This window comes from Vitis vinifera, chromosome 4 (assembly GCF_030704535.1).
Source record: "Vitis vinifera cultivar Pinot Noir 40024 chromosome 4, ASM3070453v1".
NCBI classification, from domain to species: domain Eukaryota; kingdom Viridiplantae; phylum Streptophyta; class Magnoliopsida; order Vitales; family Vitaceae; genus Vitis; species Vitis vinifera.
In genome coordinates, this window is record NC_081808.1 from 21,123,305 (window position 1) to 21,136,378 (window position 13,074).

The 13,074-nt window shown below is 36.7% G+C and overlaps 1 protein-coding gene across 2 annotated transcripts; it reads left to right on the top strand.

Moving 5' to 3' along the window:
* The first annotated feature begins 4,962 nt into the window (after positions 1–4,962).
* LOC100243701 (NAC domain-containing protein 37) lies at positions 4,963–9,191 on the top strand. 2 transcript variants are annotated; one of them, XM_059736444.1, is made up of 4 exons: positions 4,963–5,056; positions 6,740–6,916; positions 7,370–7,645; positions 8,502–9,191. In XM_059736444.1, the coding sequence occupies exons 2-4, from the start codon at positions 6,751–6,753 to the stop codon at positions 9,068–9,070; spliced, it is 1,011 nt and encodes a 336-aa protein (XP_059592427.1). In that variant the 5' UTR covers positions 4,963–5,056; positions 6,740–6,750; the 3' UTR covers positions 9,071–9,191. The 2 variants fall into 2 exon arrangements, with proteins under 2 accessions (XP_059592427.1, XP_059592428.1); XM_059736445.1 differs by lacking the exon at positions 4,963–5,056 and adding an exon at positions 5,145–6,509.
* Positions 9,192–13,074: the final 3,883 nt, after the last annotated feature.

Below are 13,074 nucleotides of genomic sequence, written 5' to 3' on the forward strand. Positions count from 1 at the left end.
AAGTTTCACCATATCCCAACATTCATGAAGACTATGTTTGATTCCTAAAAATTGTGAGAAAAATGTAAAATCCGTGTGTCATGCTTGTAGAATTAATTGAAGAATTTATTTGAAAAAAAAAAATTGACATAGAGCAAGTTTGCTGATATTCCCCTATTCACGAAAGCTTTGTTGGATTCCTAAAAATTGTGATTTAAAAAAAAAAAGTTTTAAGGTTAATAAATTATTTCAGCATGTTACTTAAAACTTATATCATATAATTAAATTATTCAATATAAAGATTGAATAATTTGAAAATATATAAGTTTTTAATTAATTTTAATTTTATTTTTATATTTTTTTTGATAGTGTAATCAAACATGGGAGAGAGAAAAAAAAATCTAAAATGAATCTCATCAGAGGCAGGTGGCTAGCGATCGATATATGCACGATCCGTTTTTCAATTAGAAGCACTATGGCTGGCTCCCATATATTGGCATGAGATGGGGAAAAAAGGCTAAAAATGAAGAGCAAAAGCGGGTGCCCTACCATCATTGGGTTGACATAACACAAGTCTAATTGAGGTTAAACAAGGAAGCTTCAAGCATATACCAAGAAAATTCATGAGGAAGAAAAAGGTAGTGCAAGAAGAATCATAGCCTTTAACACAAAGCAGCGGAAAGAATATATAGCTTATCAGGGCCAAAAAAGAAAAAAGAAAAAAATGTCTAGAACCAAAAGAAGCATGTCTGTGCGACACAAGCAACAGATCTAAGGAGTCAATTCCAACGCGTTTATGATGAATGTGAGTTGGACCCCCCACTGAGAAAACTTAGAAAAGGTCTCTTCGACACGGGGCAGAGTCGGAGCCAACCCATTCTTCTAGCTATCATCTATCATCTATCATCTATCCACTGCAAGGACCCCTCTCACCTCACCTCCTCCCTTCTTACCATCATGCCTTTGTGTTTCCCATTCTTTCTCAATCAATGCCCCCATCGTCCTCACATTCATGCCTCAGCTCCAACTGAATCACTTCTTCATCAGTATCATACTTTTCATTAATCCTCCACCACTCAACCGCACTGATGTGCAGTCCACACACCAATCCCCATGCTACACATATTACCATATACACTACTTAAAATTACATGGGCGTTTGCCTGCATTTCTTTCATCCATTGCTTTGCTCCCTAGAATCCATTTTCCTTTTCTCCTTCCTTTGCGACACCGTGTGTCATTGAAATTCACCCTCCAATACTCTCCCTTCCCACGTATTCCTTTCTCTTCTAATGATTCTATTATCAAAGCCACGGTTACCACAGATGCAACCATGCATTTGAGATTAATGTATTCTACATCTTTCAATCACTCACTGGCTTCTAAACCCTTATCATTCATTAATTAGCCGTAGGATGGCCACTCTAATTCACATGCTGATGATCAATCAATATCATCCCATACAATCACAAATTAATGCTTTAAATTAAAATAAAAAATAAAAAACCAAGAAAAGATTGGCTTTGATTTATCACGTTTAATCAGTCTTTTTTATCTTAAGTGGAATGTTAGGAGTGACAAAAAGTACTTTTTTTTAACATAATTCTTCCTCCCTACTTTTTAAAAAATGATGGAATTAGTAGCTACAAGTAGAAGGGGGTGCGCAATGATAGTGCATGTTCTTAGAAAGAGCGAGGCTTGTGTTTCACACCTCGGTATAAAGGCTAAAGAGAGAAGTGAAGATGAAGAGTTTGGTCGAGACAATCGATTCAGCGTAGTTATAACTTACATGGTCATTTCCATTCACCAACCTCCATCAACCCATAAATTAAAAATACCAATCAGTAACAAACATTAAATTTTTCAGGGTAAGGTGTTTGTTCTAGAGGTTACTGAGAGAGAGTTTGGAGGAGTGTCCATGTCAAAAGAGTTAAGATCCTAATAGGACCCCCAAGGATCTCCTTTTGCTGGTTACGCTAACACTATCTCTACATTTTTTCTTTTTCTTTTAAATTTATTCTGAAGGGGGTTACATTATACATTTAGCTTTGAGAGAAGGTGAGAGAGGCGGAGAGGGAGAGGGAGAGGCTGGGTCGTTTTTTTTGGGTCACCGCCCCAGCTTTGAGAGGCGTTTGTTTATGGTAGGGACCCACGAGGGTGTCATGAGTTCAATGATGCGGTCCGCCGCATGATTGGAGACCACGGCCGACCACCACCACCCCTCCTACGTGGCCTTCGTGTCCACATCACGAGCCGGCTCAAGCCCTTCTTCTTTACCATCTCCATTGCTCCTAGTCTCTTATCCTCTTTTCATCTTATTCCATTGCCACCCTTTCCGCCCAGCACAGCCATTTTCCGTATGTTAAATCATTACAACCAAATACTGGCTGTTTTTTAATCAGATTTTTTTAACCCACTGTTTGCCGTCATGACATAATGCCCTTTGTAAACAATTCTTTCACATTCTTGTATAATAAAAATAATTTAAACATTTTTCTATAACTGTCTATACTAAATTCTTTATAAAGAAAGGTCCAACTCAACTTCCACAAGAGTTTTTGCACATTACAACTCTAATTATGAATGATATTTTTCCACTTCTATTTCTTCTTTCTTTTATAGCTCTGAGAAAGTGCAAACCAAAGGAAGAGTCTTCCATATTAAAAGTAGAAATGTAAATTAGTGTATACCATCGATATTAAAACTAAGACTCATATTTTGTTTTGTTGAACAACTTGTGAATGTGGAGGAAAATTGACATGTTTAGAGACGACAATATCTCAACTCATCTTATTTAACAAGAAGGATTCATCTTTGTGTTATTAGACATCATTTATGTTTACTTTATAATATAGTTTTTAAATAGATATATAAACTACTTTTTTTGCTATTTATATTTTTTTTTTGTAAGAAGACTGTTATAGTATGTGACTCATATTGAGTGAAAGACATATATAAAGAAAAATGAGTAAATGTTAGAGTAAAATGAAACGACAACATTTGACATTTAAACTTATAGTTTTATTGGTAAGGGAGAACCCTAGATTAGGGGTGTCCCCGCGGTATGATTCAAATGTATTTTTGAATTTTTAATACCTAAGGATTAATATAAATACATTTTTTTATGTAATCCTAATTTTGGATATAATGAAAGTTTTCCTTTCTATTTCCGTTGATCTAGACAAATCTGTTGAATCACATTAAATTTATGTATTTTATTTTGTTTTTTTTTCTAATTTTTTTACTAAGAATTACGACAAGAAAACCAACAAAGACTCTAATGGAAAGACTATATCTTTCATTTTTTTCTTTAATTTCCTTCATTTTCTCTCTAGTTTCCTTTGGATTCTATGCAAAAATTAAATATATTTACATGATTATTAATTCGAAAGGTATATTCATAATATTCCATCTAAAAATCAACTCATAAAAGCTCGATTTTAAAATTAAATGAAAGATACATACATTAAATATATTTTAGTATAGAATTGGGAAGAGGAATTATATGCCAATGTAAAAGTATAATACAAATTCATTCCATCCCACTTCAAATATAATAACAATAAAAGTAATCCAAGAGGATAATTAATTATAGAGATTAAAAGAAGAAACAGATTCTTGTTATCCATCTTATATAGTAATGCCGGCACAAGGTCGCAACTACACATATACAAGTACTAGTTATAGTTATAGAAAATATAAAGGCTTGTAAAATTAATGAGAAGTGGAGACCATGGTCCTCAGCATCGAAAGTGTGGCCTTGGGATATTTTTGTTTATCTTCTACGTAAAGTACTGTGTCTATCCACCAACCACCGACTTACACGTGGCCCCATTGTGTCCCTTACCCTACGTTTCTTCTGCTTTTTCTACGCTTCCTTCTCCAAAATGCTTGTCTTCAAATCATTTAGACTCGGCAGTTCCTCCTCCAAATTCCCCAGACTGCCCCTGAAAGCAACCCAACTGCCAACCCCATGTGTTTCTTTTGGGTTAACGTGTTTGGCCAGTTTCGATTTGTATCTAGGATGTCTTTCTGTCACAGTGTTTCCGATTTAAGGAGCTTTTGGTAAATTTACTGCCTGGTCGGAAAGACTCGAAGGAAGCCGAGCGGCGAGCCATGCTAAAGCCGCTAGTCACTCACGAAAAAAGCGGGGAATAACTCGGCGTAGAGATGCGGTCTTCTGGCGGCAGGTGTCATGTGGTGCCACGTGGCAGATGTGTCAGAAAGTCGGAAAAACATAAAAAGGTCATTGGAAATATATTTTTTTTCACCATGTCGTGATATTTTCACGATAACAAGATGAACCAAGCAGTCTACGATTTTAGGGGGATGGAAGGAGTCTTTCATTTTAATTATTTTATATTAATCATCTAGGGTTTACATTTTATATATTTTATGTATTATTAATTAATTTTATTTAAATTTTTTTAAACTTAAATATATATTTTTTTAAATTAAGAAAATATATTTGATAACAAAAAAAATTATTTTATATTTTTTCTCTTAAAAATATAAAATAAGATGTTTTTAAAAAACATCTTTTAATTATTTTATAATATTTTTAAATTATTTTTAAAAATAATTATATAAATTTATAGAATAATTAAAAGTAAAATATTAAATATTAAAAATTATTTTAAAAACATATTTAAAAAAATAAAAAATAAAATAAAAATATTTCAAATTTATTATATAAAACATCAAGATTATTTTTTATAAACTATTCTTAAAAATGGATTAGCGGTGTTCTCTTTACCGAACAGACTTAAGAAACAATTTTGGCGGAAGGATTATCAGGTCCAACGGCCGATATCTCCTTGAAGAGTGTTTGAAATTATCGCGAGAAGAGATGGAGAGAGAAAAAGGTGTTTCTGTAGGGAACTAGGGGGTGACGTCATGAAATGGGACAACCATCAAGCCATGCGCAATCGAGCGGTCCTCCCTCCTCCTTTTATATTCTCTTCATATTCCTCAGTCCCAACCGAAGTTGTCATCTTCTTTCCTCCTTCTCCTCCTCTTGTCTTCTTCTTCTTTATTTCTCCTGTCTTTTAACTACTAATTACACTACCACTCCCAGGTAAGCCTCTTCTATTTTATTTTGATTTTTTTAGCTTTGGTATTTTGCATGGAAATGAAATTCTGATTTCACAAACACTTCTCTTATTCCATAATAACTGCTGCCACTTAATTATCTTCATTACTGAGGTCATGTTTTACGTGGGCGCTCTCTCTCTCTCTCTCAATAAGTCTCAACAAACGGAATGAAGCTTTCAAAAGATCTGGGGAGTAAGATTTTACATCAAGAAAAGAAGATAGAATTACATGGGGGTGTAGAATTGTTTCAATTCCCAATTCAAAGGGTTTCTTCCTTGTGTGATTTTCCTATCATTTCTGCCCACATTACCTCCCTCAGCACATCACCTCAGTCACCTAGATTTCGTTTTAGATTCATAACCCATTTTTGTCTCTTTCACTTTTGGTCTTAAGAGAGGAAAAACACAAATTGAACAAGACACCTGAACAAGGATAAGATTTGGTGAAAGATGGTTAGAATGTTTATGTCTCTTCATTTAATGGGGGGTACGCCCATCAAACTCACCCTTCTCCTGCACACGCGTTTTCTGTTGGCTAGATTTTTGTTTCCCTCTTCAGCATATACCCAAATTCCAAAGCAAAATTCAGGTCTGGGAACAGTTTCGATGATCATCTCTCCCAGGCACCCACCTTTGCAGAATAAATTCGCCCCATCTTGAGAAGGAGTTCTACCGGGAAAAAAAAAAGTAATTTTGTTGTTAATTAGATGAGCATTTTTCTCTGCAGTCCATCAAAGTCAGGTGTGCTATGGAAATTCCAGACAAAGAGACAAGAGGGTCAGAGTCCCGTTTCTGGAGTGAGACATGAGGCCCTGCAAGAGTCGCTTGAGAGTGCTTTCTTTTCTCTTTTTCTTGTCCACCTATGGCAGCCTTGATCCTCTGGAACGATGCCCTTCTTTTTGCATCTTAGCCTTTTCTCTTTCGAGAAACGCATGCTAAATTGTGATAACGTCATCCACCTTGTCCATTTTCGCCACTGAACCTTCTAATATAAAATGGAAGAATAAGTTCCCCTCTAATCTAAGAGCTGCGGGTTTCTTTTTTTAAAAATTATTTAGGAATAAGAATTTTCAACTGAAGTAATTTAGGCATTTTCAGTTTCTCTTTTAGGTGTGTGTTTATATTTAATTTAGATAATGATAAAATATGTTTTTTTATATAATATTGTAATGAAAACCCGGTTCTTGATGCATCATTTCCACCATTCACCTACACAAGACAACATCATTAGTTCAAACCTCTACTTGTCCGTTTCTTCAGAACTGCACATTCAGTGGCAAAGCTCCAACTCCTCTTGGTTTTTATCAAAAACAAACTCTCATGATTCGGTTTTCTTTTCCTTTTCATCTCTTCTTCTTTTATCCCTAGAAAAATCATTGAATGTGAAAAAATAGGTTTTGTTTATAACACGCGCTTAATTCCTTTGGGAGATACATGGTGAGTGTTGCTCACCACCAAATGGCTTGATGATTATATCTGATAACACTTGTCACCTTTTGATTTGGAGGGTTCATTATTTCCTTTTAGAGGTTTCTAATTTTTGTTATGCCTTTTTAGCCTTTTGCTTCTGGTTTTTTGGCTTCTATCCTCTCTCTTTTATATCGCTTATGATTTAAAGATGATGGACTAAAGGGTGGTGTTTTGTTTTGGTGGTGAATTTGATGCAGTTGCAGTGGATATGATGGACTCTATGGAATCATGCGTCCCTCCAGGATTTCGATTCCACCCCACTGACGAGGAACTTGTTGGCTATTACCTCAAGAAGAAGGTCGCATCACAAAAGATTGATCTCGACGTTATCAGGGATATCGATCTGTATAGGATTGAACCTTGGGACCTCCAAGGTACTGACTCACCTTCTTCCTTCCTTTCCTTCTTGTCTTTTTATACTGGAATATCATCCCACACCACCCCAGTCTAGCTCAGATCAGTCTCATTAGGGTTTATGTCATCCTGGATAATTTTCCCTTTTTCTTTTTTGCAAAACCTATAATGGGTTTCTTTTTCAAATCTAATGCCTCCAAGAACTCACCTTCAGCATGGGTGGTGTTTCATATATTCTTCCCTAGTTAGCTCCACAACTGTGTCACTGGTTGCACCATATTATAATTCAGATGATTTTTCCTGGACTGCCCTTCCTGGATCTGTGGTTGATCTAGGATTAATTGGCAGAAACTGGAATCGATTCTAGGCTCCTGGCTAACACTTTCATAAGCTAGCCATCGCATTTCTGATAAGTAAATCCGTTGTGTTTTCCTTGTTCAAAGCGAATAATTGATCTGAATTATAATGGACAGAGAGATGCCGGATCGGGTATGAAGAGCAGAATGAGTGGTATTTCTTCAGCCACAAGGATAAGAAATATCCAACGGGGACGAGGACCAATAGAGCGACCATGGCTGGGTTTTGGAAGGCGACGGGACGAGACAAAGCAGTGTATGATAAGACAAAACTCATCGGCATGAGGAAAACCCTCGTCTTTTACAAAGGGCGAGCGCCCAATGGGCAGAAAACTGACTGGATTATGCACGAGTACAGGCTCGAATCGGAAGAGAATGGACCTCCACAGGCAAGTATAACCTTCCTTTTTTTGACTAATTAATCAACCCTTGCCATCATGCAACCTCTTTCCTGTCTTTCAATCATTCCATTTAGCCATTAAGTGGGATGTTTGAGAAAAGTCTCACCCCGTAGATGTTACTGAAAGGTGAAAGTTCTCTTAATAGTCGTCAAGAACATGAGTATTGCCACTTTCTTTTTCCCATAGTTTTTGTGTATGGACAAGGGTTTGGAATTCACTACTAACAGTTCATCTATAATTAGCTCTCTCTTTCATGTTTTGGGGCAAGATGGTGAGTGCCTCATAAATTCATCATCATACCTAACCTGAATAAGAAATCAATATTTTTTCTTCACTTTTAATTGGATCCCAGAACCCCTTTTTTTACAAACTAAACGTAATCGCTTTTGCTTTCATGTATCTGCAATCTTACTACAGTGAATGTTTGGCCAGAAAAAAGAGGCATGACTTCATCAATCACGAGTTTACAACCTCAAGTCAAAAGCTTGTATTTTAAAAGCATATGAATCCCTTTCTTTTTTCATTCCTTTTTTCTGGTGGGAACATTCTGGTTATTATTCATTTTGTCAAAAGAAAAATTCCAATTCTCCACTCAGTTTTAGACTCTGATCAGTAGCCTTTGACCCGCTACCATTTCTCTTTACCAAACAGAAAGAAGACTCGCAAAAGCTTAAAGAAAATATACCATAAAAGAGAAAGGGAAAACCACTTTTCTTTCTTGAATAAGGATGAACTTCTCAACCTCCTTTATGCTAGAGAAAAAAAAATTTGAAAAGACTGGAAAAGTTTTTATTTTTTATTTTTTTGAGTTTATCTAACAAATTTCTGTGTGAAGCTTTTGCAGGAAGAAGGATGGGTAGTCTGCCGAGCATTCAAAAAGAGAACCACCAGCCAAAGCAAGAGCATTGAAGGGTGGGACACAAGCTACTTCTACGATGAACCAAGTGGTGTGAGCACAGTCATGGATCCAATTGATTACATCTCAAGGCAGCCCCAGAACTATCTGGGGCAGAATTTCTTGTGTAAGCAAGAGATAGAGGCAGATAATTTGAATTTCATGCACGCTACCGAACACTTTGTGCAGCTTCCTCAGCTAGAAAGCCCATCTCTGCCATTAATGAAGAGGCCAAGTTCAGTTTCTTTAATATCAGAAAACAATGAGGAGGAAGATCAGACTAGAGGGTGCAACAACGCTGAGAAAGTCACAGATTGGAGGGCCCTCGACAAGTTTGTTGCTTCTCAGTTGAGTCAAGAAGACAGATATGAGGGTGATGGCGTTTCAAGCTTTGGAGCACATCATAATTCGGATATGGCGTTGCTGTTATTGCAGAGTAGTAGGGATGAAGCCAACAAGCTAAATGGGTTCTTGAATTCAAGCTCAGACTGCGACATCGGAATATGTGTATTTGAGAAATGAAGAGTGGAAAGACGGAAGACTTTTATGGGTATTATTTTCAATGTTTAAGGCTTAATGAATCTTCGGACATATATTTGTAAAAATTTGGTTGTTAAATACCTCTCCTTCTCTTGCTTACCCATTCCATGACGTTAATCGACATATGAAGTGATGCACATACAGACCTAAACAAGCAACCATCTTCTACATAATCTTCTTGTTCTTGTAAAATGATACATAGACCTATAAAAAACACAACCCCATCTATGGCTACGTACGTAACATTGGGAGCAGAAATGATATTTCATCTCAGAATATTAACAGTAACAATCTTCGTAGACCAAGATAGAGAAAATGAGAAAGACCTAAGATAACAACTTCATCTCTACTTAATTTGCTGGTTTCTTAGGCTTTGAGAATGGATACTGAACTCTTTAAGTTGTTGATAAAAATTCCACAACAAACTAGGCTGAGGGTGGAATGTCGATCTAATCAAGTAACAACAATTTTTTTTTGAAGGATTGAAATGAAGAATTAATTCTTAGGAGAAGCCGAACTGATGACTGTGTCCCAATCAAATGGTGATGTAAAGGTTTTATGATCAAGATCAATCATGAATGTATACCATCTATTGGAAATGCTCGACTTTCATGACCATGTTGAACTGAGTGACAGCTGACTTAGAGAGGTAAGAATTACAAACTGGCCCCTTCTAAAAGGCAAGGCTCTTATCAGTCACTTCAACCATGAAAATATATGGTTCAAACCGAACGTGAAAGTTTGATGATATTGTGAGGACAGACTATTAGACCAACGCCCACATTCACTAAAATATAGGAGAAGAAGAATTTTATGTCTCTGATTATAGGAACACAATGCTTTCTCCTACTGTACTGAGCTCCCAAAAGCACTGCACAAAAGTGTGGCCTAAGCCCGGTGAACAGCACTACTAAACTGATGAAGGCATCATATATACTCATCCCAAGATGCATTAACCATTTCTCTTTGAAGTTGCTCCCAAACATTCACATCTATGTTATCATCTATTACTCCTTTAGGTTGAAATATTTGACTTTTTGTAATTCCTTTTCTGGGCAACCAAACAGGGCATGAAGAGAATTTTTGTTTTGACTTTTTCTTTCTCAAGCACCAAACCTAGCATAAAGGAATCTCTTAACCAACCAAAGTAATAGGAAGATGAGAAAGCTTGGTTGATTGAAGAGATTGAGCATGGGAGCATCTGGATATGGTTTTAGTGGGCCCATGACTTGTCTAGCATGCGCTGTGTACCGTGGCGCTCCTGTTGGGCATGCTTCCTTCTCTTTATGGATTTTATTTGACCCTATTTGCTTCACTCTTCATGTCCTCCTCGTGCGACACATCACTCTAAACTGACATCACAGCTAAAATTTTCTTAATTAATTTTGGCTAACAAAGGAGATTTGATTTTACACCTTTTCATATTCTCCACCTGCTAAGACATTTTTGCTTTCTTGTTTAAGTATTATCTTTTTTCATGTACAAGCTCTTTGAACCATCCCCAACTAGTCATTTTAACTAAAAGGAAGCCACTTTTCCTTCACCAACTTCCTTCAAAACTAGCTACAAAATGAGCTATGGCCATTCGAGCCAACTCTTTAGAATAAAGTGGAACGTACGCCATAAGAAAAATGGGTAAAAAGTTGATTTATTTTGTTGAATAGCTTTAACATGGAGGATGGTTTTTGCAAAGATGGCAAGTGAGGCATTTCAAGTACAATCCATTTGGACTTGTATAGCTTTGTATTTTGACTTAATATACAAAAATATTTTGTATTCCAAAATTTTTCATAAATGCTCTTTGGCAAGTAAAACAAATGTGCCCAAAATGGCCGAATCATTGAATAGAAAATGCCCCCAGAAATACCATTTGTTGCAACCTGACCTAAGTATCATAGAATGTTACAAAATATAGGTGTGGACCGTCTGGTAGGAAAGCTGCCCATAGATGAACAAGGGTAGACCTACCCATTAACAAAGACTATAGGTGTACATTGTTCATAGATTTAGTTCAACGGGATTATTCTTATGGCAAAGCGACCCCTCCACCAGGGCACGTCCCACTCAGCTGGGCCGAGGGGGCCAGACTAATCACGTTCCATTAAATGAGTAGAGCGAAACCATGTTGACTAATCAGCAGTGTAAAAAGAATATTTCTGCTATTGTGATTGACACACTTGATTGTCTAAGGAGAAAATAAAATGAAACACATGCCATCTCAGGCTTGGTCGGAGCTTTGCACCTTAACTACTCCCCTCTTTTTCGAATGTGAGGAAATTGTGGAAAGCGAAGGGAGAGAAAAAAAAGAAAGGGAAAAAAAATAATGAAGATGAATGGCAATTAATGTAATGGTTGACCAAACAAGGCTTCCTTTTAGGAAGAACAATGATACCCATGATGGTGCGCATCAATGCATCACAGGCCCATCTTTGATGAGCTTTTCATGCAAGATAAGCTTAGAAAACCTACTATGGGGGAAAAGGGAAACCTCCCCTCCTTCCTATCCACAACCCCACTTACATTTTGACAATGGAAATTCTCTCTCTCTCTCTCTCATTATTGTTTGGAGGTGAAAACCATGTCTTTCAGATTTTCAATAATTTAATCATTTGGGAGCGTTTTAACTTGGGAGATGCCATGCTACACACACTTCAATTTAGCTGAGGCCAATCACATCACGCCGTGTTAGTGTAAAAAGGACAAGAAACAAAATGATATTGTATTTAATTGGAGTTACCATAGTATCATGAGTTGGGCACTAATATATTTAAATTTGATTTTAATAATCTTTATAGTTATTTGGTTGCCCATATCCCCTTCAATCATACCATGATTTGAGGTGCTGATGAACCTTGGGGCGAGAGTCGTGACACCACAGGTGATAGCCATCCCTTCTGGCATACGCATTTTGTCTAGACCCCCCTCAATGCCTGGAATTCCATATAGATCAAATATGGATTCCACTATCTTCATCCATATCACATGATTTCGCATCTTCATATCATAATTTCATTCAATTTCCGCACCCACAATCCATTAATATTTTGTACATATAACATTATAGTGCCACCCACCTAAAAAAAAGGGCTATGAGAGCCAATTTTTCAACTCACTGTGAACTCCACTTCAATTGGGTTTATAAACAGCCATCAATTTCATACCTAATCATATTATAGGAAATGGATCTGTTAACTATAAGATTTGTTCCTTAAGAATCATGGTATCCTAACTAGTATTAAAAAAATAAAAAAAAGGTTGTATGGAGAAAACATTGAAACCTGAGAAAAAGCTGGAGGCCAGCGAGAAACTGGAAAGGAACTAACCATCTTTTGTTAAGCCTCAGGGATCTTTGCAACCACAAATGGTGATTCTAAACTTAAAACCCAAGTTGATAAACGGGCCTACTGGTTCAGCTGAGATGAAAGCAAGATCAATTCATGGAAGGCATTTAAGGAGTAACAGCAACATCCGTAAGTGAAATCCTATCAGAACGTTACACTACATGAGCTGACTAAGGTTAGTTCCAAAATAGCATGAAGCTCTGGGTGAAGCATCATCCTAGATATTGCAAAAAAGGTTCTGAATTAAGTTTATGTCGCCTTCCAATCTCAACCTATAAGTCTGAGAAAGAGCCCTCTGTCACGCGTATAATAAAGATCATATATATTGTGGCAGGTATTGCCATATTCACATTGAGCTCGTAAATTTGGTTTCTCGTAGATTCAGCAGGGGCCAATCTGGAGACTCTACATACCCCACCGCTTGCTCCAGGTGCAGAAGATCATTGACCATATTTCACTAAATGCAGAAAAAGATGCAAGCAAATCTGACAAATAACTTCCCTTCATGGTCAAAATTGTGAACCACCAAAAGGCGAACTAATTCTTTTACAATTAAATATCAAAATGACTTTTAACAAGTGTTTGAACCATACAAGGAAATGATTCTACTATATCGCAGACCCACGAAATATTCATATCTATATC